Source organism: Apis mellifera, linkage group LG8 (assembly GCF_003254395.2).
Source record: "Apis mellifera strain DH4 linkage group LG8, Amel_HAv3.1, whole genome shotgun sequence".
Taxonomy (NCBI): Eukaryota; Metazoa; Arthropoda; class Insecta; order Hymenoptera; family Apidae; genus Apis; species Apis mellifera.
Window position 1 is genome coordinate 12,182,952 of NC_037645.1, and position 27,659 is coordinate 12,210,610.

Here is a 27,659-nt window from a genome sequence, read left to right on the forward strand (position 1 = left end):
TATTTAAAAAAAATATTTTCACATTTATAATTATACAATTTTTTCGATACAAAATACAAATATAAATTATTATTGTAAGAAAAATTAAAATGAATGGAATAAAAAATACCAATTGTGCAGATATATGTTTCTTTTTTGAAATAAATAAAATTATATAAATTTTAAAATATTTAATTTTTTTTTAATTGAATGTTTATTTCATAGTTTAATAAATACAACTAAACTTGTAATAAAATTGCCACACCTCCAAGAATCCATTTACTGGCCTTCTCTTTAGTTCTTAAATTAAACGTCCACACATAAGTTGGACCTCGTGATCGTGTTTTATATACGGGACACTCATACATATTTTTTAAATCTTGTTTGTCTTGTGTAATAGCTCTAATATACACTATTGGTAATAATGGAAATAATTCTTTAAATCGAGAATCCATAATACATCCTGCTTGCATATCCCATCGTGCACCTTCCATATATAATCCATTTATATATGCACCTTCTCTTGGTGCTGATCTAAAAAATTATAACAGAAATTATATTATTGTTTATTTTAAATAATATTTATAGAAAATATATTAGAATTTTATTAATAATAAAAAATTAAGATTGATTTAAAGAATTATTTACAATATTCTTATTTGGACAAATCTAATACAAATACATATATATATGTTGAAAAAATTTTTAATAATTAATACGATAAATGTTATTTAAATATTATTAATTATTGATAAATAAATAATAATATAATTACGTAATTTCCTCTTTAGTTTTTCTCAATACTTCACAATATAAACACATTTTATCTAATGGCCATTCATTTTTACGTGCAGTTTGTTGCATAATTGCAGTAAGAAATGATTGAGGATTAAAAAAACCTCCTAGCCATATTGATGATGGTAACTGAAAATATGTATATATTTAATAAATAATATATTAATATCCCATATAATATCAATCTTATAAATTTAAATGATTCATAATAGTGGACTATTATTACATATAATAGAAAATTTTACATTAAAATCGGCAGTCCAATTAGATAATTCACTTATTCGATTCAACATATCTGCAAACCAACTATTTAATCCTAATTCTGAAGGATAAGCTCTTTTTTCCCAAGATGGAGGAACAGCATCCATAACTATATAATTTTGTAAAATTTCCATTTCAGGATTGATTGTTAATTCTCCCTTTTAATAAAACATTATTATATTTCAATTTTATAATATAATCTTTATAATGATAAATTTGTTATTACCCTCAAACCTAAATCTAACTCGTGCAGAGATCTTTTAAGTTCGTCACATAATACATTCATTCGTTCGCATTCTTGTAAAGCAACAGTAACAAACGGTGTGCGATCTTCCACCTAAAATACATAAAAAAAAATTTCATTAAAAATGACAATTATTTATTTAATTATTCTTAATTATTCTTATAATATAATATAGTATAAAATTTCACTTAAGTAAAAATAATGATACCTTGCCGTAAAGTTCTAGCATATTAAATTCTTCTGGTAGTTTATCTAATAAATCTTCTATAAGTATTTTCATTTTTTCTTCTCTTGAAATTTCTCCAACTGCTGTATCACTGACGGTTCTCGTTAACATACCCAATAATGTTTTAAATAAATTTTCCGCAGTTGATGTTAAAAATCCTAATAAAAATATTATATATATATGTAATGAAAAAATGATTAAAAAAATCAATATTAAATATATAAAAAATATAACAAGATTTTATTTACTTTCATACTCATAAACGTAGCAAAGAAACTTAATTTAAATAAAATTATTTAAATTATTTTTATTGATCCTTATCATTTATTTTTTAATTCAATAAAATATCACATATATTTACCAATTTCCGCATTAGGATGAAGTCCATAAAGAATAGGACTCTCAGATGGTAGAAAATTATATACATATTCATGATATCCATGATAATCAAGATTTGGTGGTACTAAAAAATCTGGTGCGAGATATAATTCACCTATAAAAAGAGAAGAAAATATATATTTGACTTAATAATTAATTAATTATTAATAAATTAATTTAAAATATTTCAAAACAAAATTAATAAAAAAATATGAACAAAGAAACATTATTTTTAAATATTATTGACAGAATTTAAATTTATAAATTGTAAATAAAATTAAAAATAAAATTTTATAAAATTTTATTAAATTAGATTAAATTGATTATAAAAATATAATTCTTCTTTTATATAATTATACTTATACTTTAATTACCTTCAATTAATTCTGGTTTTAGATATTCTATTAAATATGTTTTACATAGTCTTCTATCCCAATCATCTGTTATATGGCCGCCATACATTATTTCTCCAAATAAATAACGAAGATCTTCCCAAGGTACTTTAATACTATTTTCCAAATAATTAAATAGAACGGATACGCTAATCGTTAAATCCCCAAAGTTGAATGGATAAGACTGAATCAAAATAAAATAATTATTTAAAATAATTTATTATTTTATATATTTATATCTATAATTATATATTTTTTCTTATTTAAAAAATATATAATTATATTAAAAATATATTTTTAATAAAATATATTTGATGATAAATCATTTAGAACATAATTTATTAAAAGACAAATATTAAAAAATGTAATTTATAAATTTCAAATATCATAGAATTATTATTTAACAAATCTTTGATCTTTATAATTGATTGAGTAAATTAATAAAGTTATTTACTCTGTTCCATCCTTGTGCTCCAAATTTTCTACGTTCTGCAAGTACAGCATGATAATAACAAAGTGCAAATAATATAGCTTTGAATTCAGTTTCTTTGCTACAAGACTCCAGAGTTTCCTGAGTGAAATTATCCAACGCTTTGTGAATATTCGCTTGAATTCCTGATGGTGGTTCATTCGTAATTTTTATGGCCGATTCCAATATACCCTATTTTTATTATAAAATTTACATTTCACAAGTAATACATTTTAAGTAAAACTAAAATTGCATTTTTCAATTGAAATAATAATACATACTTGAGGTATTATTGATTCGTGAGGATCTGCACTTGGTTCCGCGCTGATAAACAATCGATAATCATCATGGGGACTCTCTGCACATTGTTCCATTTTCTTTTCCAGATTAGGTAACCATTTCTTCACAAGATGGATATTCTGTAAAATTACCCAATGACCTTCGTGAGCCGATAATTCTAATGCTTCTTCAGCTACGGGTTCTTGACCTTGACCCAGTGATACATTATGGAAATTTCTACCTCCGAAAGTGAAACCTAATTGTATTCCCAAATTTTCTACGTCCTGAATTTTTATTGTTTTCATTATTATACAATACTGATAAATATGGTTATATGTATATAGAATGAATATTTTACTTTTAAAGGATCAACACCAGGAGAGAGAATGAAAAATACAGGCGTGATAGGACTCGTTTCTTCAAAGGATTTATGAAAAGGAGGAGATCTGGATTCAACAAATTTTGAACCAAGTTTTTCTTCCACGAAACATCTAAATAAATTCAATGAGATAATGAAACAAGGATAAATTAAAAGAAAAAGAAGATGTCAAACAAAAAATATTACAAAAGAAACGTACCTAATCGCATAAGTCATACGATCTAATCTAAGACACCTCATAATACATAATCTTTGAAGAGCAGTCTTATTTTTCCAATCTTGTGGAAAACTTTCTCGTTCCGGTGTTTCCGATTCTACAAATTTTTTCCATCTTTTCGCAGCACCCTCTATATCTTTTTCTAAGTTTTGAAAATCTTCCATTTGACTCAAATATTTGATTCCACCCCAGCCAACATCTGTTAAAAAATCTACAGGGCTGACTAAATCGACCATATGTGGAAATTTTAATAGAAAATCAAGTTCCGATTGTGTTATTTCTTTTGCTTCCATAAAAATCTATAAATAGAAACATTTTGAAATGCTTACAATAAAATTGCATTTAATAATAATTATCATTAAAAAAAAAAATTAATTTTATATCTTTTCACAAGATTTTTACAAAGATAGAATCGATAATCGATCATTGAAAAGTACCTGAATAGTCATTTGAGTGAGGAAAGTCAATTTATCAGCTTCAAATAAACCTCTACTCGTGTAAGTGAAAACTAGAAAAGTAATACTATCCATTAAAAGATCCACGCGTTTAGTTATTTCTTCCGAAGCTTCTGCGAATTTAATAGCATTTAGGAAGACAACGCTGAAAGCTTTCAAAGAAAACTGATAGAGCATATTTATTTTGTACAAATCGTTTAAAACGAAATATAAAAGACTGGCTCTGGCCGCGACGATACGATAAATTTCTCGAGCTTCGTCTATCTTTACCGAGGTTATTTTAGCTTCTGCTACTTTTATTTCTATCTCTGCTGCAGTTTTCTTCGTGGTTTCAAGATTGATTACCAGATCGACATCGCTCAAAATATCTGGTCCCGCAGCTGACAATCTTAAAAAAAATATATATATCTTGAAATATATATAATTTCATATAAATATATTTTTAAAATTTTGTATCATTTTACAATTGAAAGAGATAGAAGGAACAGATATCAGTAATATGAATAGAATTTTACCAAAAAACATTTATTCTTATTTTTATTAAGAAAATATTATATATTAATCATACCTGTGCAATAGATCGTCTTCCAATGCTTTCAAGGTAATTTTAAAGGTATTTTGTTGAGTAGTTAATTCAGCTTTTTTCGCTTCTAAATCAGGTCTTTCGGCTTTCACAACATCTCCTAGAAGTTGTTCTTCCAACCCATCTTTCGTTACAGTAAAATTGATAAGAGTGGTCTGTGCTTGTATTTCAGGTTTATAATGAGGATTAGCTAACTTTGTTTGTATAATTAGCCGGAAGTGAGGATCATAATCTACTTCCTTATCCCAAATTTTTATCGCCCTTTAAAATAAAAGTTTCAAAAATATTTGTTATAAATACAGATAATAAAATAATAAATGAATAAATATTTTTTATTTACATTAGCATATAGCAAACTAAATTTTAATAAGTAAATTATAATATATATATAATAATAATATATAAAATTTAATATATTATATAAAATTTATAATATATAAAATTTTTAATATATTAAATATATATATATAAATTTTAATAAGTAATTTTTTTAAGAATTAATAATAAGTTAAAATTAAAATTTATCATAATATTTTTCAATGCAAGTTATTTACAATATTAATGATAATAATAGTAATAATAAATACATACTTTCCTTTCTTTATTAGATCTCTTTTAATAACTGGATCTAAAACAGGATCGATAGATTCCATTATATTTTCAACTAAAACAATTCCACCACTCGCGATAGAAATTTCAATCAAATGCAAATAATTTGGTTGAGTAAGTCTGAGCACTTGTAAATCTTCGCCATATCGATTCTTTATCCATTTAAGTCCTTGCAGTTGTGGATCTATCATTAATGGCCATCTCGCTGAATTCATTAAAATCGTTGCATTTTCGGAAGACATTCTATCGGATGGTAGTCCTTAACAAATACCTCATTGTTAATTATATATATATATATATTGATAAATGATCGATAGCTTTTTAAATTTAAAATTTAATCTGAAATTACGTTTATTAATATATATGAAAAAGTATAAAAAAATATATTCACCTTCGTTATTCCATTGTGCAATTTGTGCATCATCGGTCAATAAAGCTAGGATATCTAAATCGGTAGTTCTTGGTATTTTCACTTGCATCTTTTCCAAGAACGGCAACCAATGATCGAACATTAAATCGTGTCTATATTTCCGAGTAAAACATCCCATGTATGATAAAAATGCAGTTACAAGAAGAACATCGCCTGGCACCATTACGAATGAATTCGTCAACCTAAAATAATTTAAAAATTGTGCTTTTCATCGTGTTTATAATTACACTTATTAAAAGTATATTTGTATAAACATATTTTGAATATTTGCTATATAAAAACTAACATTTCTACTTCTTCGGTCCATCGAATTTTCTCGGATGCTAAACCATTTACCAATCTATTAGCAAGATCGATCGTTAAAGCAGTGGCATCAGCTTCATCCTGACATTTTTGTTTTTCAGCTAAAGCTGCATTCATTCTTTCTCCTAGAATGTCGAGCACTTTTTGTAACTCCTATAATAACAGTTATTTTTTTACAGTACCTGATGAAATCATTTATGATAATATAGGAGGAATAAAATGAACAAAAATTTATTACCGCTAATCGTGCCCTCAAGGCATTCAAATGATCCATAGCAGCTTTTAGCTCGGCATTAGCTTGTGCAAGCGCAGCTCTTAATGGTTTTACAGTTTCATTAATATAATGGAAAACCATTATATTCCTTACCCAGCTGCAAAGACCTGCAGCTGCTAGCGATTTCGTAACGATAATCTCGGGGTCAAAATCTAAAAATACCATATGATTATTATTATTATTTTTATATATTTCTTTTATATATTTCTATATTTATATCCCAAACATAGGTGGAAACATTTGTTAAGTGAAAATTATTTCTTGAAATAATTTCAAGCAATATTTTCTTTTGCAAAAAATTTTGCCAACCCATGTTTTCTCATATTTTTAGGATTATCCTATACATTATATAAAACCTTTATGATTGATATAAGGTTGGATAGCTTTCACCACTTCAGGATGGATATTTTCTTTGTCGTAATTACGAAGTTGCGAGAGAAACGTGTCGATGTGACCCATCATCGCTTTACACGCTTTCCAACTTCTATCTTTCGGTATTACACCCCTTGGAGAGAATAATACTAGAACGGCTTGTACTACCATCGCTACTTGTTCCGGTGGCGTTACAAAAGCTTTCAATTCCGTTAAATTACCCTGAAATGTTCAATTTTTATATATATATATATATTTTTAAATATTGTAAATATTTATATGAGTTTGATTTAATAATTACAAATTTATTTCTTTTTTACTTTATTTAAGGTATCCAGAGCAGCTTCAGCTTGCCGTACTGCAGGTTCTGCTTTCGCTAAATCTTCATCGCATCGTCTCTGTTTTTCAGCTACCGTTTCTTTTATTTCCGCTACCTTTGCCTCTTCCTCCGACACTACCGACAAAAAATCATTTTTTAGAAATATTTTGTCGATACAAGTAACAAATCAGATAAATCTTTCTGAATTTAAATTATTACGATTCAAGAAATAAAGTTTTACCAATCGCTTTTTCCGCTTCCGCTTTAGTATTCTCTAATCGAACTTCGGTAAGAATTCTGTCTGCAATTTCATTCTTTTTTTTCAATTCGATTTCTTGAGCTGCTAGGACAACTCTTAGTTCGCTTACCTATCAATTAATATAGTTATATTAATTTAAATTAAATTCACTTGCAATATACAATGCAATTATATAAATTCTTATTGACAATTATTTAATATTAATAATGGAATCATTACTTGGCCAGCACAAGATTCTAATTTATCCAATCCATTCTTTAATCTCTCGATCATGGATTTTACATCATAAGTTCTCTCCACGAGTAGCTTCGAATATAAAGAAATTTGCTCCAAAAATGTTTTTGGAGTGGTATAGTTGTATCTTCTCTCATTTTGTAAATAAAGCAAAGAAACATCGTCAACGCTGGTATGCACGTATGACATGAATAATGAAGCCGATGGCTTATATTCATTTGGTAAATCTTCCAGTTCCTGCAAAAATAGAAGAAATCATATATTAATACAGTTTAATCGAATGTGCGTGTTAATAATTCGAAATTTGTTCGATAATAATAAAAACGAGATCTAATGAGATTACAATATCGAATATTAATTAAGGAAGTGGAATTAATTTATTAATTCATTAAACTTATAAGGATCGTGTATTTTTTGATTAATCAAGCATGACTAATAAAATGAGTTTGCAAAAACTTGTTAAATTTATAATTTTGTGCTCAAGTAGCATGAAAAAGAGAAAGTGATATATATTTTATACGCGTGTATATAATATAAATTTGTAATTTTGCACTTATTTGAAAAAAAGAAAGTGATATTTATGTTTTACATTTATTTTATATTGTACGTATATGTGAATAGTATTTAATGTAAATATTGAATGCTAAAAATATAAAAAATGAAACGATATTATAATTTTAAAAGAGAAACAATAAAAATATATTCAATTCATTCCTAAATAATCTTATAATAAACAAATAATCTAATAAACAATCTTCGTCTGTGTTTATGTATTAAAAACAATTAGTAAGAATTAATTGCTAACGCCATCTTTCTCGAATACTACAAACATTTCTTTGAAGAGAGGATAATTAGAATAGAATAAAAATTGAGAGTTAACGCCATCTCTTGAAGATTTTTAGAAAGATAATTCGTTGAAAAAATATTTTTGATACTTGAAAGATGACATCAACGATCAATTCTTATTCTATTTCTATTCTTTTCCTACGATTTTTTGTCCTTTCTTTTTGCGTTAAATTTGCGATATTCTAAAGATGCTGTTGATATTTTGGTTTTCAATATTTTTATTTTCTATCTCTATCTTTTTTCAATTATTCGCTTTTCTTGTCTATATTTACTCTACAAAATTTATGCGTTCATTAAACGATTCCGATATCGAATTAATTTTATTATCTTTTAAAATAAAGACAAAAAAATATACATAAAATATATTATATATAAAAATAATTTCGTTTACACGTATAAATTTACATTCATTAATGATTAATAATAATAACTAAATTTTTCTAAATTATTCAAGTTTCTTTTTGATAATATCCACATCTAAAATTAGATATATTTAGATATATCTAAAATTTTAGAAGTATCATTATTCAATAATTCAAATAATTTTATACTATTAGAAGTATATAATTAAAATTTAATTCGTATCGATATTTATTCGATTAAATATATATCAATATAAAGTTTGTTTAAGCAAAGATGTGTTCAAATCATCTTACCGCCAAAAATCTGGTAGAAACAGATTTCAAAGCATCTTCCGGCCAACCTTCAAACCAATTAATCGAAGTATTATTCACGATTGCTGGAAACTGTCTAGCTCTGTTTCGAAGAGTTGCTCCAACGGGAGAGAAACAAAGAACACATTTTAATTTATATCGAACTCTATTGATGAAAAACTTCCAACAATTTTCTTTTGTATCCACCAAACCGCTTTGTTTTACCTATGATATAATAAATCATCGACATGGCATGCTACAAAAATAAATTGTATAAAAATCAAGTAAAATAAATTTAATTTCCAAAAATATTTTTGTCGCGATATTTAAGTAAAAATGTATATTAAACGAATATAAATATTATGTATTATAAGCATACCTATAAAGATTGAAGTAAATATAAAATTATTAAAACTCTGTTTATTATATAAAAATATATACCTCATTTCGAACTGCATTCACAATATTATCTACTTCATCATCCGCAAATAATTCCGAAATTTCACCAAAAGCAAGCATATCATTTATGAGAACTAAAAATTTTTCATCGGCAACGTGAGAATCGGTCATTAAGAAAGTAATCCCAATCGATTTCAATCCAGATTTTAGATATAAACTGGATAAATCTGTTCTTAAGTCCGCCATTGAATAACCTGTTTTTAATTGTATCTGAAAAACCTAAAAAGCAAAGAATAAATTATTTTAATTTAAAAATTGAATCATAATTAATATTATAATTTTATTCGTAAATTTACAAAATATAAAATCAATCAACTGTTTATTTTTATAAATAATGTAGAGAACTTTTTCAAATATCTTAGTAATTAAAGGTTATTAAATTAAATTAGTTGATATATTTTTAATATTCACATCATAGTATAATAATTTTCATAGTAATTGAACAAATGAAAAATGATAAAATCGTACACGATGAGATTTGAAATAAATATTTTTTTCAAACATACTTCTAAACCCGCGATGAAAGACGCAAGGCTAGAAAGAGATTGTTTTCCGCTTCCCCCAACTCCTACGAGCAATGCGTTTCCTCTTGGTGCTTCCAGAATACGATTTATTTGACAGACTTGGTACATGGCATCGTCAAATAAAACTAAATTCATCGCGGCTACCTATTCCAAGACGAATATTAATGAACATTATTCGATTAGAAAATTAATTTATAATCTTTCTTCATAATTTTTTATTATTATATTATTTTAAATATTACCAATTCATTGTAATTAACCAAAGCTTCATCCAATAACTTCGTCAATTGCGACCAATCTTTTATTGGCATATATTTTGGTTCACCGATCCCTTCGGCAAAATGGCAAAAAATTATTGGTGGGGCAAATATAAAATTCTCATCTAGTTCCTGCGATGCATGCAACAAAATGAATTTTTTTGATTTTTTTTTTTTTCTTTTACGTATAACATATATTATATTTAATAACTATTATATTATATTTAAATAATCGTAATAACACTTACAGCAATATTTTTACGAAGCGAGTCTCTTAGCAATTGTTGAAATACTTTTTTATCCTCGGCACTGATCAATTTATCAGAATATACTCTTGTAGCTTCGTGAACGTACAATCTGATTAAATGATTTATCGTTGGAACAGTGTCGCCGGTTGCAAAAAGTAGACCCTAGAATTAAATTGATGTTATCACGAGGCTATTTTCTTCGAATAGATTAATAATTATTCTAGAGAAATAAATCTTACTTGAAAAATATTTGAGATATCACGTAAATTGAATAGATAATGAAATTTAACCGCTGTTGGTAAAAATATCGATGAAATTCTATTGTGACAAAACAGTGCTGCGTGCAATAATGAATCGGCAATTTTTAGCAAAGCTACGTTAAATTTATTATAAGGATTCATTAGATGTTGCTCTAACATTTGACTATAGATCATTAGTAAATTTTCTTCGGTTGGGAAACTGTGTATGCAAAATTTTTACAGTATGGTATATTTATATTGTTCTAAATATTGAAGATACTGAATATCCATTAATTTTAACTTACCTAACGGCGAAAACGGCAAAATGCCTTTGCAAACGAGGATTAATCGTAAAACTACCGGCAGTAGGATTCATACATGATACGTATTGCGTATTTTGAATTTCCTTTAACGTTAATTTCGTTCTATCGTACCTATTAACAAGTTATTATATTTCACATCGATCAAGCAAATAGCATATAGAACTGTGCCAAATACTTAAATACTTCCAAAAATGTACCAGTGATTATAATCGATATGTTGTCTGATGAGTGTATGAGGTTGGACGGTTCCATAAGTATCGATTGCGGGCATGTTCATGTCATCGATGAAATAGATCAATTTTTTCATACCAGGTGGCCCAAAATTTCTACCGGTCTTTTTCTCCAAGTGCTTTTCCATTATTCTTTGCAGCATTTCTTGAACGTGCAATCGAATAAAAATTTAGAAAAATTCTTCTATTAAAATTAAAATGAAATAATAATCTTTTGTAAATATTTATTACCAGATGTGGTATAATAATTAAGGGGCACGTTAGCAATATTATAAGTATCAGGAAGAGCTGCGAGTTTTTCAGCCATGATCACGCTCTTTCCTGATCCAGCTGCACCTATCAACATCACTGGCACACGTTCTTGTACAAAAACATCCAAGAAAAAGAATAAACGTGCAGTTTCAGCGGTTGAGACTAAAGTATTCTATAACAGTAAAATAAAATTAAAATATTGAATGAAAAATTCTTAAAAAATAATAATACATTATGCATCTACATACTATCAAGTATCAAAAACAAAATTTTCATTTTAATTAGCTTTCATATATTAAAAAAAAAAAAAAAGAAAAAAATGGAAACGAACTTGTAACGGTATCTCAGTATCCAACTCAAAAGGTTTCACTTTCTCGGTCCAAGGAATCAATTTCTTCGTTTCGTTTTCGATGAAATAATTGAATACATTTCCACCAGTGGGAAATTTGACGGTTTTAAATTCATTTTGCCACCATTTATTAAACTCGTTTCGCCAATCGATCAATTGATCTTGAAAAGTGGCCGATCCAAATGCCCAAATGCATGCAAAAACAAAGTACAATTCATACCTGTTTAAGGAGAAAAAAAATTAGAGAGATTTAAGTTTAAATGATTCAGATCACTTTCATTTATACCATTCCTTCGGAGATTCCGGTGTTACGTTCTCTTTAACTAGAAAGTAATCCAATAAATTGCAAAGCATCTCGACGTGACAGATTTCTGGTAACGGCGTAATTTTTTTAAATCTAAATTTCGTTACTTCTACCAGGGTCGGCACGTATTTGTCGAATAAAATGGTTAAGTTCGCTCTCTCTGCTGGATCTCTCGTTTCTATCCAACTAATCGCAAATCTGTATAATAATAAATTATTACAAATATTTCAAAATTACATCTCATTTCGAAATTGTAATTTTCAATCGATGAAGAGAGAAAATAAGTATAATAAGTAAACTTACGGATACCAGCCAATATCTTGAGGATTTATGTAAAGAATTCCAGCTCTGGAAACGGTAGCTGGTGTTGCAGTTCTACGAACATGATATTAAACATTGAATCAAAGAAAGAAAAAGAAAAGAAAGAAAATAGGAAGCTACTATTTAAAAAGAACTATTACCTAAGATTGGAAATCTCAAATAGAAGTCTCATGGACGGGTTTAAAGCGATTCTTTCATTGCTAGCCAAAGTCAACACTTTGTTGTCATCCATTACAGTGTTCAACGACTCGATCCACATTGGATCTATATCACCGTCAAAAATAATCCATTTAGGATCGGGTCCTACCATATTTGCCTGATCTCTCATTAACACGGAGAACAATCTGGTGAAATTGATCAATTAATTCATTGTTTCTCGCATAAAGGAGATAGAAGTACCAACCCATCTCTCCATTCTCGCGTCGCTGGATTGATCACACCAAAAAGTTCGTCGTTCGTAACAGCTTTTGGATTCAAATCGTTGTAATAGGGTTTTAATTGATTATTAAAATACGTTCGATTAAGCGTTCTCCAAACCTCGGTCTTCCCAGTTCCGGCAAATCCAACGATGAAAACTGAGTGACGAACATGAAGCAATTCTTCTAACTGGACAACCTGTTTTGTTTAATATTGCTTTTAATAAAATTTTTCGAGATAGAATTAAAAAAAATGTTTTACGTCAATGTATTCCATCTGTTGCTTTATACTCTTACCTTTAATATAAAACCATCCTCTGGTTGCAATTTAAGATCCAAGATAGACTGTCGAACCGTCAACTCGAAATCGAGATCTCTTTTTCGCGGTACATCCAAAGCAGGAAACAGGTCTCCTAAACAATCGATATTTTTATAAAATAGATATAAAAAAGTGAAAAGAAAAAAAAACTATTATTAAATTACATGAAAATACGATATCGAGATATAAAAGAAAATTAACCGATAAGACCCATGAACACGGGCACATCATCCGTCACAATTTTCGGAATGTTGAAATCTCTAAGGGCTCTCATTAACACTTGATCCTCGGCTCTATCGGGATCGCCTCTCTTCAATTTACCAGCAACTACTAAAACCGATTTAATCGCTCGTAGACCCCAATCGTAGTGATCTTGTTTCGATAAAAGTTCCCGGCAAAGCTGATACAACGTAATAAACTTCCTTGCCAATAATCTAGCTTCTTGAAAACCTTCTGCTACCAGCATTATTTCGCAAATTAAGTCAAAATCTGGAACTACCATGGCGCAAGGCCTTTGTAAAATGAATAAATGATGATAATTTTCTGACGAGATAAAATTATTATCTTTATCACCCATGCCATATCTCTTTTGTTTTTGAAAATATTAAAAAATGTTTTCGAATAAAAATTATGAAAGATTTAAAAAGCGAGATATTTCGAGTGATGAGGAGATTATAATTAGAAATGTTTAAATTATTTCATCATACCTGAATAAAGTTTTCAAATTTTCCGGCAATTCCGTCCTTCCAGCATAGCCAGGATTCATGGTAATGAACATTCCAACGGTGGGGACGATATTAAGAATCTCACCAAAGAATAGGAATGTCGGTTTACGATGTTTCACCCCGTCTAAAACCGATTTCACTTGCACGGCAACTACCGATAATACTTCTACCGAAATACGATTGAATTCATCGAAACAACCCCACGCTCCTACTTGCGCGAGGCCTTTATAAATATTTCCACAGGACTGTAAGAAAAGAAGCAACACGTGTTACCATATATTTAAAACAAATTTCCATAATATTCGACTCTTCTCGTTTGTTCATTGGTGGAAAGAAGTCTCGCGGAAGGAATGCGAGTCTGATTGGTTAATTTGAAAGTAAACGTCTACTTTCACATACATTTTTGTTTTTACTATGTATTTGTCACTTATATTAATTCAAAACGACGATCTGTATTTAAATCTCGATACATTAATATAGAATCGTAATTAATATCAAAATAATTAATAATTTCGAAAATATTTCAATACTATACTCTTTTATTATTATATAATGTGTCAAGATTGTCAAAGTATTTGAAGTGGGGATAGGTGATCCTAGAGAAAGATTTTTCTTGTCTCTATGCCGTCCTGCGAAACTTCTTTTTAAGTGAATAATACATTACCTTGTAATCCATTTGCTCGGAACAATTAAACACGTAGACCATTTGACCCAAAGCTCTTCCCAAATCTTTCGTGGTTTCCGTTTTCCCGGTTCCAGCCGGGCCAGCTGGTGCTCCACCCATTATGAGATGCAAGGATTGCGTTAAAGTGATGTAACATCTGTCTGTCAACGGTGTTATCACCAATCGTGGAACATTGCCCAAATATTCGTAATCGTATTTGAACGAAGCATCGCAAATATCGGCAAAACAATCGCCAACTTTGTCGTCCCATCTGAAAGTTGAAATTTGAGGTTAAAGTTTGACAAATAAGGACAAGTGAATTGAAATTTTACACCTGTGTCTTAGCTGGGATTGCCACTGGAAACTGGAAGAGCTTTCTGCCTTCATCGTGATCATTTTCCCCACGACATCTCTCGCGTGTACGTCAATCGTGCAAATCGTCATAATCTTTCTTCGATCGCTTTCGATCAAATCCCCGCAAAGTATCGTTATCAATGCGTTCAATTGATTAATCTGTTTTCTCTGATAATCTTTGAACGCGTTTTCGAAACCTTCTTCCAATCTCGCGAAAGCCATATTAACCTCCGTCGTCCACCAAATTTGACTACCGCATAATGCGGGTTGCGCTTGATGATCGAAAATCCATTGCTCTCGTGGTTTCTCGTCGTAAGTGAACACCGCCTGAGATATATGAAACCTCACGGATCTTTTCATCGCATCTGTCACATTGTTCAACCAAATCTCCACCTTAAGTAAACGTGTCGATGATTCCACTTTGATGGTTTTTCAAAATAATGAGATCATTTTGATCTTTCTTACCTCTCGCGAGTGTCTATATTTACTTAAAAAAGAAAGTGGATAGAAAAGAAATGAAATACCTTTCCACTGCAATCGCAATTCCCATAAATGGCCATGTGTTCACCATCTTTGGCGATCATGACTATCGCTTGTTTCGTTGGTTTATCGTGTTCCATTTTCCACATTAATCTTGCAATAGAATCGTACAGTTTTGACAAATGTCTGCAGACTAATTCAGGTATGTTTCCTTAGGAAAATAATAATTTATCATATAATTTCGATATTCTCGTTTCATTAAAATTTAATAATTACTTTAAATAAGTGAATTTAATGACATATTGATTATTCGTGGGAAAAAATTTTGAACGAAGAGTGTGAAAACAAGTAAAAAAGTGATGGATAATTAAGGTTATCTAACCATTGCTTAAAATATCGAGTAGATCTGCCGAGGAAATGAAATAAAATCTTGGATAAATTAATCTTTTTGTTTCCAAATAATCTGCTAAAGCTTTTTCACAAAGATTTAATTGATATTCTAAATCCTCCAATTTTTCAAAAAGTTTCGGTCGACTCGTTGCTTTTATGATATTTAAATTGCTTATCATTTCCTTCAGTAATTCCTTAAAAAATAATTATTTAAATGATAAATGAATTTTTTCAAAAAAAATTTATTTCTTTTAACATCGGGAGAAAAAGTGGGGGAAAAAAACATCAATAAAAACAATCGATTGCTCATTTAAAAATAGATTACTTATTTAAAATTACTTTAAATTCTTTGTCAATTTTTTCGAATCGTTTCGATTCTTCCGGAAGTTGGCTTCTAATATCTTCAGAACCGATGAAGATACTCTCAAGATGTACCCATGCCCGTTGAACTTCGAACCATGCATTGATCACCGCATCTGCGGTGCTTAATTTTTTTTGCCAATCGAGAATTTCCTCCAGGAAATATCCAACGAATTTGGAGCCTAACATATTTTGTAGTTGCACCTGTTGTAAAAATATAAAAATTAAAATTAAAGATAGAATAAAATTGTGTAAGTTGATCGTTTTATTTCTTACTTTATTCATTTAACAAAAGAGAATCATAAAAGATTACCTGATTCTCTTCAAGAATTTCGATAGTTTGCTCGTCGATTTTAAGAATGTATAATTTCGTACGGTCGTGCAGCTCTTTGTCAAATTCGAGAATGCTCCATGTATCGTGCAATTCTTTCAACACTTTTTCCATCGCCATTTCCTTCACCGATTTAGCCACGATATTTTTAACTTCTTCTTCGTATTTGTGCAATTGCAATTTTAATAAATCTTCCAACGTGGTAGTGTCGGTCATTATAAATACCACCTATCAACATATAACGATAAACATGTTCATTTTTATCATTTAATTATCTCAGTAGTAACTCAATTCTTCTCGTTTGTTAATAATCATATTAAGTTTTTAGTTTGTTCTTTGTTTCAGTATCAGAACAATTGCACGGTTTTCACGAGTGTTGTAACTTAACCTAATTAAAGCCAAGGTTTTAAAGGTTAGTTGACCCAAGACCTAGTTCACATTGAATATAGATTTAAAAATAAGTTTATTTCGTATGTTAACTTTAATAACAAATAAGCTTTTCCACGATGCCGTGTTAATTACCTTCGTTTCAGCCATTAATTCTCTCCAGTGTCTATCTCTAATCGCTGGATTCTGCAATTCTGAGACCGCTCTCAACGATGCCATCATATTTCGCACTTCTGCTTCTATGTTGTTATACAATTCCCAAGGACGAACATCTTTGTCCAATTCTGTCAAGAGAAACGAATATTTGGAAAATTTTTCATGCAGTGCATACAAATTTTTTTATTTTATATTTACAAATAGAAAAGTCAATTGATCATTTTAAGGTTAGACACAATGAAATGTTGAATTTCTATCTCGCAAGAGCTATATTATTATTATTATTAAAAAAAAATATATATGTACACTAGAAATAATTGGAAAAATTATAAACTTGATGAATTTTTATTGGAAGAGGAAGAGAGAAAAAAACTTTTCCTCACGTCTTAATTCTCTAAGGATTTTTTTACATTCTTGATCCATCCATTCTATATCCAATTTTTTCCACATGGTTTTCTTCCATTCGTTTAGAGACGTCTCGATCACGTTCACATAATCCCAAACCATTTTCAAAAGTTGCATCTCTTTTTGTATCTGTTTCGTTACTTTAAATTCAGGCATTTCTTGCTCAAAAATTGCAATCTGGCCGTGTAACTCTGCCTCCTCAGACAGGAATTTCAAAATTTGTTCGCGTGATTCGTTTAACTTCTCGTAGGGATTTTTGCACACTGGACTATAAATATACGTATAACAATCAGCCAACTTAAACGAGAGATCATAAGATATTTGAAAATATATTGAAAAATAACATATAAATGTTATAGAGATATTTATCTATAAATTTTTTTAATAAATCTTATAAAATAAATAAAGCATATATAAAGTGCAAATTAAAGAAAAATTTTCAAGCGAAAAATTATCCCTATTGTTTTTTTACTTGAAAATATCTTCTTTATGGAATTCTTCCAGGAAATGTTGCTGCTTGAAATCATAATAACTGATTCTCTTCTTCAAAAGTTCGATCTGTCGAGTCATCAATGGTTGTACCACATGTTTCACTTGGGCGGCTACTTTTTTCAATGTTTCCCAACTGACGGGTAACTCTGTGAGCCAATTGAAAATTTTATCCTCTATAATCACATTATAACTTTGCAAAAGTTCTATAGTTTTCTGAAAAATTAAAATTATTAATTAATTAATTTATCAGTCGAGGGAAAAACGCATTTGTATTTTTACCACTCATTATTTCTGTATACCTTAATAGGATCGAACATATCTTCGATCTCATACTGGCGATCTCTCACTTCTTTTAGATAATATATGGTTTCCAGAAGCGCATCGTAATCGTCTTCCTGAATAGGACGTGAGAAATTTTCCATTGCCGCTTTCAAAAATTTCGCTAATTCCTCCAATCTAATTCGAAAAAAAATCAAAATTTAAACGATTCGAATTCAACATTTTGCAAGAAGAAAAATGATAAAAGAAAAAAAAAATATTTTTATAAATTGAACGATCTTTAACTTTGTTTATTTTAAATATTTGTTAATAAATTACGACGATTATATAAAATTAAACATTTATAATAAATTATTCCAAGTTCAAAAAAAAAAACAAAAAAAATGTTCAGCGATTAGATTATTTTCTTCTTACATTGTAAATTTATTAAGAAAATAAAATGAAATGAAATAGGAAAACGAACGAGTATAAAATTCTAATGTATCAAATCAATGTCTTATTTCCTTGATAGATAAATGATCGAATTCTCTTGAATTGTTTATATTGCTTGCGAAATAAGTACTTTGATAGTTTCCCGGAATAATGATTCCGAGCCAAATACACAGTTACGCAAATATACAGAGAATTAGTGCCAACATCGACCGTCCCGATTATGGTTTCAGAGAAATCGGCTCTATTTGCGGTTAGAGGTTAACATGTGATCCGCATTCATAGAACTCCCTTTTATAGATTACGTGAACAGTATTATGTCTTGAAAAGAAATCATTCGAGTTAACTGGAAACTTATTTAAAAAAAAATAGTTTCAATCTCATAATTTATACATGAAAATTATTTCTTTAAAATTATTCTATTCGTAACATTTTAACGAGAGAAATTTAATCGAGATTCCATTTTATTATTGTATTTTTGATATTTCTGTGGTGTAAGAATAATAATACGACGAAAATTTATTAAATTGAATCCATCAAAGACTATCTTTAATCTTGTAGATTGAATAAAATTAATATTTAGAAAATTTTATCACAAGTGATCGTTACTTAACCTTGAAATATTCGCACTAATGTTACGTTATGCAATGTTATCGTCGATTTCCCAATGAATGGTAAACTTAAATTCAAGCGAGGTAACTTGGATTTCTTATTTTTGACACATCTAGAATATTAAATGCATGAAGATCCTTGGTGACCTCGTTTGAATCTTTTTATATAGGACGTAAAGATATAAAATGAAAAGAGAAAAATGGAATTACTGAGTGGTAATACGCTTGACCAGATAATCCTTGAGCACGTTGGACCACTTGCAAATGATATTTAAAAGAGATTGTTTGAAAGGCTTTATGTCGAGTCTCAACCATTGACAAAGGATCTCCTCATTTTGCATTTTATCACACTCGTTGTACAAATCTATGAAATAATCGATTTCCCGTTTGAAGTCTTTCAAATCAGGTTTCTTCTCCTTCAAATTTTCTGGAAGATATTCCGGATGTTGTTCGATCATCTCCCTTTGGTCGGGGTTCACGTATTGAGCGAATTTCAAAAAGTAAGACAAATATTCTTGCTTATCGTCTGTCCACAACCAGGAATAGTGTTCGTACGTCTGTGAAATGAATAATTTCAATCAATAAGTTTCCATATTATTTCTCTTATCACTCGATTGAAAATAGCTGGTTGATAAATTGAAATCTTAAATTTGAAATAATCATAATCGTTACCAGAGCATGCTTTTTTACTTCTGTCAAGGCTAGTTTAACTCGATTACAAGTTTCTTCTAGCATAAATACGATACCTTTTTCTTCGGCAACGTCCACCTTCGAGAATGAAGAAGATTAAAATTTATTTATATGAAAGAAATAAATGGTTCGTTACAATTTTTCAATTATAACCAAATATACCGCGTAATTCTCTTGCTTCTCGCGCAATTCGGGATCGACACGTGGTATAAGGATACCCATTTTCATCATGTCAAGTAAAAGTGATTCGAAAAAAATGTAGAAACCTTCCGGATCGTCTAATTCCACCGATGGTCGGAAAGTGATATTAGGATTCTTTCGTAAAAGATTAAAAACAAATGTTTTGTTTAAATGATACAAAATTAAAATATATATATACATGTGTATATACACATGTATGAAAATTAATAAAAAATTTCTCGATTATCAATTTTTTATTTCGACAAATTTCCAAAACAAATTTTTTTACATTCTCAAAGGTATTCACCTCTAAACACATTTGGATTTCGAATGAAGGATATATATCGCCTTCAGGATCAGTTTCATCAAGAATGTAACAAATACTGCGAAAAACGTAATAAATTGGTTTTTTAATTTTTATAGAATACTGCATAGAAGAGATGTAATGCCGGTAAAAAATCGATAAATTATTAATTATTAATAACCTAGTGGAGACAGCTTGAATAAGACCTTTGGATATTAAATTGTCAACATAAGATAGATAAGGTTGCCATTTTTCACGTCTCATTGCCAACGTTTCCTCATCAACCTCCTCTTCTTCTTCCACTTGCTCTTCCTCTGCTTCTATTAATATCTCTTCAGGTATTTCCTCTTCCGGCCTATAAGAAAGAATTGATATAAATTTCTCTCAGTTTAAATTAATGATTAACTGAATATATAAAAGTATATGATGATTATTCATTTCATCTTCTATGGAAAATATACAATAAAAAAAAATTTATCTTACTTTGGAGGCTCAAGTTCTATAGCTTCTTCAGGTATTGCTTTCTCTAATTCTGTTTCCTCTTTCTCTTGTACAGCTAGATAATTGAATAAATCATTAATTAGAATAAATTAGAACGTTTATCAAACCTTAAGTAATTATAATAGAAATTATATAATGGCTCAATTACTCTCTAATAATTCCAAGTCTTCTCTATCATAGAATTGCTCTGGAAGCAAGTCGAAAAATAATTTATAATTCTCTTTCAATATTTGCTCCAATTGTTCGGCCATTGATTCGATTTCCGCAAATCTTTCCGCGAATTTATCATCTTTATCAATTAGAGACAATAAATTTTCATCCCTGGCATCTTTACGATAAATAACAGGTATCATCGCCCAGCCGTACATGTTATTCATAATATTTTTTAAATTATTTTGGGCACGGAACACTCTGCTGTGTAATTTCCAAATAATTTTTAACAAATTATCGATGTATTCCATAACTCCTAAATAATAATTTGTATATTATATTGTTGTAAATATTTTAACCATGATTTAAATTATACCTTCCGAATTCCAATTATATTTCTCTTGGCCATCATCAATTATATTATCAACGTTCATAACTTCGTCTTTTACCAATTGAAATTCTATCGGAATGCTTTCAGTTCGTATTCTATTATACCTGAAATAAACATGTTATTATGTATCATATAATAATGGAATTATTTTTTAAAGTTTCTTATACAAATAAAAAAATTTTATCTAAAATAATATTATTAGATTGATATTCAAGTAAAGATATAGATACAGAATATTTAATAAATGTATCATATAATAATGAAATTGTTTTTTAAAGTTTCTTATACAAATAAAAAAATTTTGTCTAAAATAATACTACTAGATTGATATTCAAGTAAAGATATAGATACAGAATATTTAATAAATAAATAAATATATATATATGTATATATGTAGCTTTGCTTTTGCAAAATATGAATATTTTTGAAACATTTTGCTTGCGTGAAATAAAAAGCGAATCGATGTATCGATGGAAAACATTCAAAACAATGACTCAATAAAGATAAACATGCCAAACACGTATATCAAATTGGCGCTTCATCGGTAGACTACTCATTATTGTAGCTGAGACTTACATTTTAAGTAGGAAAGATAATCTTAGGTAGATAACAAAATAGTATAGCCGAGTATAATATTAGCTGACAATTCATCTAATAAAGAGATAGTTTTGTAATCTTTAAATCATCACAATGATCTTTTTCATTTTGCTATTATTATAATTAATTTTATAAAATTATTTAATTCAAATATATATTTCTTATAGATCTGTTTATTTTATGTTTGGAAAAAATTTTTAAAATTAATTGAAATAATTAGAAATTATTAAAATTATAGATTATTCATTACAATTAAAACTTTCAATAACAGATATATAATTTTAAATTAATTCATTTTGCTACTATTATTTTATAAACATTTAATTCAAATATATATCTCTTATAGATAATAATATTGAAATAATCAGAAATCATTAAGATTATAGATTATTCAATACTCTTTCATTTAGTAATAATTCTTTTATAATTCTTTAATGTTATAAATATTCATTGCAATTAAAACTTTCAATAACAGATATACAATTTTAAATTAATTCATTAGAAAACAAATTTGAAATTAAATAAAGAAAGCGCAAAAAATTACATACCAATTTATTATTAAATTCAACTTGTAAGTACTATCGAAAAAGAATTGTGATCTGTCATAAAATTGTATGGCATCTTCAGGAATATCAGGTTTCTTTATAATTGTCATATAACGTATTTCCCTCAAAGTAGTTTTCAATTCATGGGCAAAATTTGATTGTAATAATCTATCGTCTCCAACTTTTAAAAGGGTTTTCAACAAATGCGTTTCCCAAATTTCTGGTAATCGTTCTTGCCAAGCGGTGAATATTTCTCTTTCCTTCTCATCGATGATATTCTTGAAAAGAGAAAGATATTATCAAAATACTTAATCTTTTATTTAACGAAATTATAAAGCAATAAGATAAAATTATTTGAAATTTACAAATAATACGGTTTCGAATTTTTCAATTATATCAAAAATATATCACTGTTAAATTGTATTAAAAATTAACCGATTTTTTATTTCACAGGTATTACCATTAATTCCTCGTATTTACTTCTAAGTTCGCTCTCCATTTTCTCGGTAATCAAAGGATGATCGATAAATTTGCAACAATCAACTGGATAACGAGTTCTGTGACGAAGTTTCACTAATAAACACAAAGATGCAACTACCGGAGGCAAATGTATATTTATTCCAGTTTGCCTCTTTTCATCAGGGAACGTGAAATTTTGGTCGAATAAAATCTGTAATACAATTACTATTAGTTATTATTCTTATTAATTATTACAAGTTAAAATTAACTCATAGATATAATGATATAATGACGTAATTCAATCTTACTTTTATTTTGTCAAAATGTGAATTCATTCTGACAATAATTGTTTCATAATTGTGCCATAGTTGGGCCATTATTAAAGGTCTATTGGCAATTGTACCCATTATCCATATAAATTTGTAATACGCCTCCAAATTGTGACATTCGGCAAACGCCTGATCGAAAATGCTCGCCAATTTTCGATCATATTGCTCTATCTTTCGTTCCAATAATTATTTTCATTAATTAAAATTAATAAACAAATTAAAAAAATTGAAAGAATGGTATGCATTCGAAGCGAATACATTGTTAAATAGATAAAAATGTTTATACAGCTACACATTGAAAATTTTTACTTCTTCTTACTTCTTCTTTTTTCTTTCATTGTTTTTCTGAATGAAATTATTCAATCCTTAAACAGAAAGGATAACTTACTTCTTTGAAAAATTTCTGCAAATCTTGAGAAAATTCTTCTTCCTCAGGCGTTAAAACCTCATAAGGCAATTCTGCAAAATGTTGATACAACTTGAGAAATTCTTCATAAATGTTTTCAACCATAGTAAGCAAGGATTTTCCTTTCAAACCAGCAATTTCTATCCTCTCTAGTTTCAAATAATCTTGCACTGTGTCAAATAATGACTGCAATAAAAAATTATAGTAACTTTATATATATTTGAAAAATTATTATCTATATAAAATTTCTTACATATACAAAATAATCTATAATTCATATTAGAAATAAAAATTGAAAATCAATCAAGATTGATATTAAGACTTAAATAAAACAAATTATAATCTATAATAAAATTATTGCCTGTGACATGGTGAAAGAATAATAATTATAATTAATAAACCTCGATTTCTTTAAGTCTTTTCTCAAACATGTGAATTCTTTCGAGGACCAATTTCTCGTGAAAATTCCAAGGTACAGTCTCCGACGATCTGAAATACATGTCTATCCGTTCTTTATACGATCGAAATAGTTCTTGATAACTAGTAAGATATGGTAATACTTCAGCAATCTTTACTTTATTATCATCAATATCTCCTTCGAATAAAGTTGATGGATTTATATATTTTATTGCCTATAAAGATCAGTAAATATCAATTTTCAATTTAATGCAATGATAAGATATTACAACACTATATTTATATTTATATTACACGAGTTAAATGTACCTGAGAAATGATCAAATTTGAAATTTCTCGTAACAGAGCAATAATTCTTTCGAGAGTGTAGAATCTCGAATTAGCCCACATTAAGCAAACGCAGTGCAGCAATATTTTTATTTTTGGCAATATTTCTTTAAATTCAAGCGTTTCGATTTCTTGGAAATAAGTCTCTAGAGGCTTTAAATAAAGATTGATGTCCCTAGTTTCTAATAATGCTAAAAAAAAAAAAAAAAGAAAAAGTCGAGTAAAACTTTTCTTTCACTGAATGCAAATTATAATTTTTCGCTTACCAGCAGTGACGTTGTTTACCAAATTTTTGAAATATTGCGAGTAAGGACTTTGCGTTTTCTCTAAAACTAAATCTATCTCCTTCACCTTTGGATCTTTCAGTTGAAAATAGATGGATTCCATGTTCTTTAACCTCATGCTCCAATAATCCAGTTCTAAACGAAGAGGGATAGAAGAATAATTGTTATTAAAAAATAACGTTACCATTTGAAAAAAAAAAATGATGAAATGATTACCGGATACAAGAAATTTTCCATTTTTCGAGAATTTAAATTCTTCGTTGAGAATCTCATTAATCTGAGTCGCCCATTTTACCACAATTTCTTCTATATTACTCTTTACCTTAAGTTGTTTAGATATGTCTACATCGGTATAAAATTTTGGATCTAGAATTTCCTCGATATCCATCGGCATAGGTAATAGAGTTTTTCCCGTTATTTTTCCTCTTACCTAAAAGTTTCATTAATCTCGTTTGAATTTGCTCGAGGTATTAAATTAATCCTTATATTCATTATTACCTGCCATATTAAAGTTCGAAGATTGTATACTTGCTTCTTGACATCTTTACGAACAACCTCCGGCCAGCCAACGTGATTTTTCGGATTAGATAATATAGGTACGTATGCCTGGAATTGGAGGAAAATGAAATAGAAATTTTCGAAATGGAAAATGTGAGAAAAATTATTTGAGAACCTGTTCGACGAGCACGGCTAATTCCTCGATCGGATTCGGTGCCATGTCACCCGGTATCAACATTTGCTTGTAATTATCCTCCGTGATCACTTGGGGTTTCCTCTTCAAGAAGTACGACTGCTTTCTCTTTGCTTGCGTTATTTCGAGTAGAGGTATCAACACATTGGCGGGTGTTAATTGCAACACTAGCACCATCTCTGACGGGGTGGTTAAGAACTTTATAATTAAATCCTGAAAGTTGAATAATCCAATCATTATTGAAGAAAAGAAATTCATTTTTTAAAATCTCTTTCTTTCAACGATTATCTCTGTAGAAATCGTTGGATAAGTGACATAATAGTCACGTTATTTTTCAACGTTCTTCGCGCTCGATGTATTTCGAAAAAATAATGGGCAAATTTTAAAAGAACGAAATGACAATTCTCACGCGAGAATGATCGACGAAGTTGCGAATAAAAATTTTCTATTTAATTAACTTTGTTACATCCTTTGATAAATCGATCTTACTTATATAACGTGTAAAATGTTTTTAAGAAAATATATACAGTATTTTTTAACAAGTATTATTTCTCGCCGATGATTATAAATTATAACGAAATCAAAAATTTATTAACGATTGGACAACGAAGAATTCAATGTTTACTAGTACGATCGCGTAATTGAAGTCAAACTGACATTTCCTTTACGAGGTTATTTATATAGTACTATAATAGTACTAGATTTATTATCTATGACCTTTTAGATATCTAATAAAAATTTCAGAGATGAAAATCGAAATGAAAAGTTTGAACGAAAGAATCTTAGGTCTCTTATATAATAGACACGTGACCAAAGAAATTGATAGTATATGTAATGTAAACTATTTGATTAATGTAAAATTTTTCCAGTTAAAACATGTAAAAATATGGAAGAAATTACCTTGTATTCTGCATGTGCCAACATTTTCGTCCATCTCTCTATTTTTAATTTCCTCGAATGCGTAAGATAATTAAACATATATTCCAACCGTGGATCTTCATCCTTTTTCTCGTCATCCTTTTTCTCCATGTTTTATTTACCACTTTATTCACTACCTTAAATCTAGCATTTCTTGTTACTATAAGTCGATATAGGAATACGTATTTTATCGTATGTTTGCACAAAAAAAAAATGACGATTCATGTAACGGAAAAATAGATATCTTCAGAGATTTCTTCCGTGATATAATCTCGAATAAATTCATACTATTTTTAAATTCAAATGTAGACGATTTTCAAATCATTCTTTTGTTCTTTCAAAGTATTGAATTTTACAGATTTTTGTCTAATTAACGGCTAATATCTGCTAAGATTATATAAATATATCGAAACATGAAGTTAAACAATAGTGCGTTAAATAATAATCGAAATATGAAGTAATCGATTAGTGTCGAGTGGTGTGCTTGACATGCTTGACATAATCAATGCATTAACGCTCTTCTCTGCAACTAGTAAATCTTCTTCGATCTTTCTATTTAACTTGTGTTTGCATCGATATGTTAATCTATTTTCACTTCTTTGCAAATAATACACAGTACTTATTTCGTAATTTCCTGTTTTCGTAAGTATATTTCAATATTTTTTATTTGTAAAATTTTACGATAGTGAAATTCACGATTAATATTAATTCTTACGTCATAAGTAACCGTCGATATGCAAAACAGAATATAAATATTTAAATCAACATGTACATACATTCTTGAAGATCAATTACGACCTAATGATATTTACATCATTGGTTGAAAAGTTGATATCATGATGAAACGTAAGATCTGTAACCACTGTAGATACATATATAGAACGTTTACGAAAGGTTGACAAAAACACGACATCTATTCGGAACTGGATTGAACTAATTTAGTTCCATTAACCTTAACCATGAAAACTTAAAAAGATGCATATAAAAAAAAAAGATTAAATATTTTTTAATATGTATTCTCTGTTAAAAGATACAAATTAGTTTTAATATTTCTTTTAGGGGGGAAAAAAAATGAAAGATTATTGGATATTTTGGATTTCGACGAGAGGGTCAAGGCGAAAGAGCAAAAGAATCTCGGACCAATATTGAATGTTCCTGGAGAGTGAGGAAGGGAGCTCGATTCGGGAGTGGAAAGCGGCAGGTGTTCCGG

At 28.7% G+C, this 27,659-nt stretch overlaps 1 protein-coding gene across 1 annotated transcript; it reads right to left on the reverse strand.

Moving 5' to 3' along the window:
- Positions 1 to 125: 125 nt before the first annotated feature.
- On the reverse strand, positions 126 to 26,645 carry LOC411894 (dynein beta chain, ciliary). Its single transcript, XM_016913775.2, has 67 exons — positions 26,432 to 26,645; positions 25,514 to 25,744; positions 25,339 to 25,446; positions 25,057 to 25,270; positions 24,823 to 24,975; positions 24,539 to 24,747; positions 24,214 to 24,444; positions 23,795 to 23,998; positions 23,386 to 23,577; positions 23,079 to 23,288; positions 22,622 to 22,896; positions 21,462 to 21,580; positions 21,084 to 21,401; positions 20,918 to 20,990; positions 20,616 to 20,789; positions 20,438 to 20,513; positions 20,113 to 20,265; positions 19,933 to 20,028; positions 19,471 to 19,817; positions 18,241 to 18,397; positions 17,922 to 18,154; positions 17,428 to 17,717; positions 17,024 to 17,172; positions 16,484 to 16,729; positions 16,150 to 16,374; positions 15,803 to 16,004; positions 15,465 to 15,631; positions 14,921 to 15,333; positions 14,587 to 14,857; positions 13,905 to 14,167; positions 13,399 to 13,709; positions 13,176 to 13,291; positions 12,866 to 13,077; positions 12,603 to 12,806; positions 12,445 to 12,516; positions 12,124 to 12,339; positions 11,820 to 12,057; positions 11,468 to 11,660; positions 11,204 to 11,381; positions 10,989 to 11,117; positions 10,684 to 10,903; positions 10,445 to 10,606; positions 10,182 to 10,328; positions 9,922 to 10,083; positions 9,398 to 9,634; positions 8,960 to 9,181; positions 7,443 to 7,694; positions 7,206 to 7,332; positions 6,966 to 7,099; positions 6,630 to 6,867; positions 6,238 to 6,425; positions 5,983 to 6,152; positions 5,658 to 5,878; positions 5,249 to 5,525; positions 4,643 to 4,918; positions 4,057 to 4,462; positions 3,602 to 3,918; positions 3,382 to 3,514; positions 3,026 to 3,307; positions 2,730 to 2,936; positions 2,258 to 2,459; positions 1,867 to 1,998; positions 1,488 to 1,663; positions 1,262 to 1,372; positions 1,020 to 1,193; positions 755 to 903; positions 126 to 513 (listed from the first exon to the last, which is right to left on the reverse strand). The coding sequence occupies exons 1-67, from the start codon at positions 26,558 to 26,560 to the stop codon at positions 219 to 221; spliced, it is 13,614 nt and encodes a 4,537-aa protein (XP_016769264.1). The 5' UTR covers positions 26,561 to 26,645; the 3' UTR covers positions 126 to 218.
- Positions 26,646 to 27,659: the final 1,014 nt, after the last annotated feature.

Bases quoted from the DNA above. Each gene is read 5' to 3' on its own strand.
- LOC411894 (XM_016913775.2), bottom strand. From the start codon at position 26,560: ATGGAGAAAAAGGATGACGAGAAAAAGGATGAAGATCCACGGTTGGAA. The intron at 21,581-22,621 runs GTATGTAATTTT...TGTTTATTTCAG, and splicing joins TTGAATTTAATAATAAATTG to GTATAATAGAATACGAACTG. The intron at 6,153-6,237 runs GTAATAAATTTT...CTGTTATTATAG, and splicing joins CCTTGAGGGCACGATTAGCG to GAGTTACAAAAAGTGCTCGA.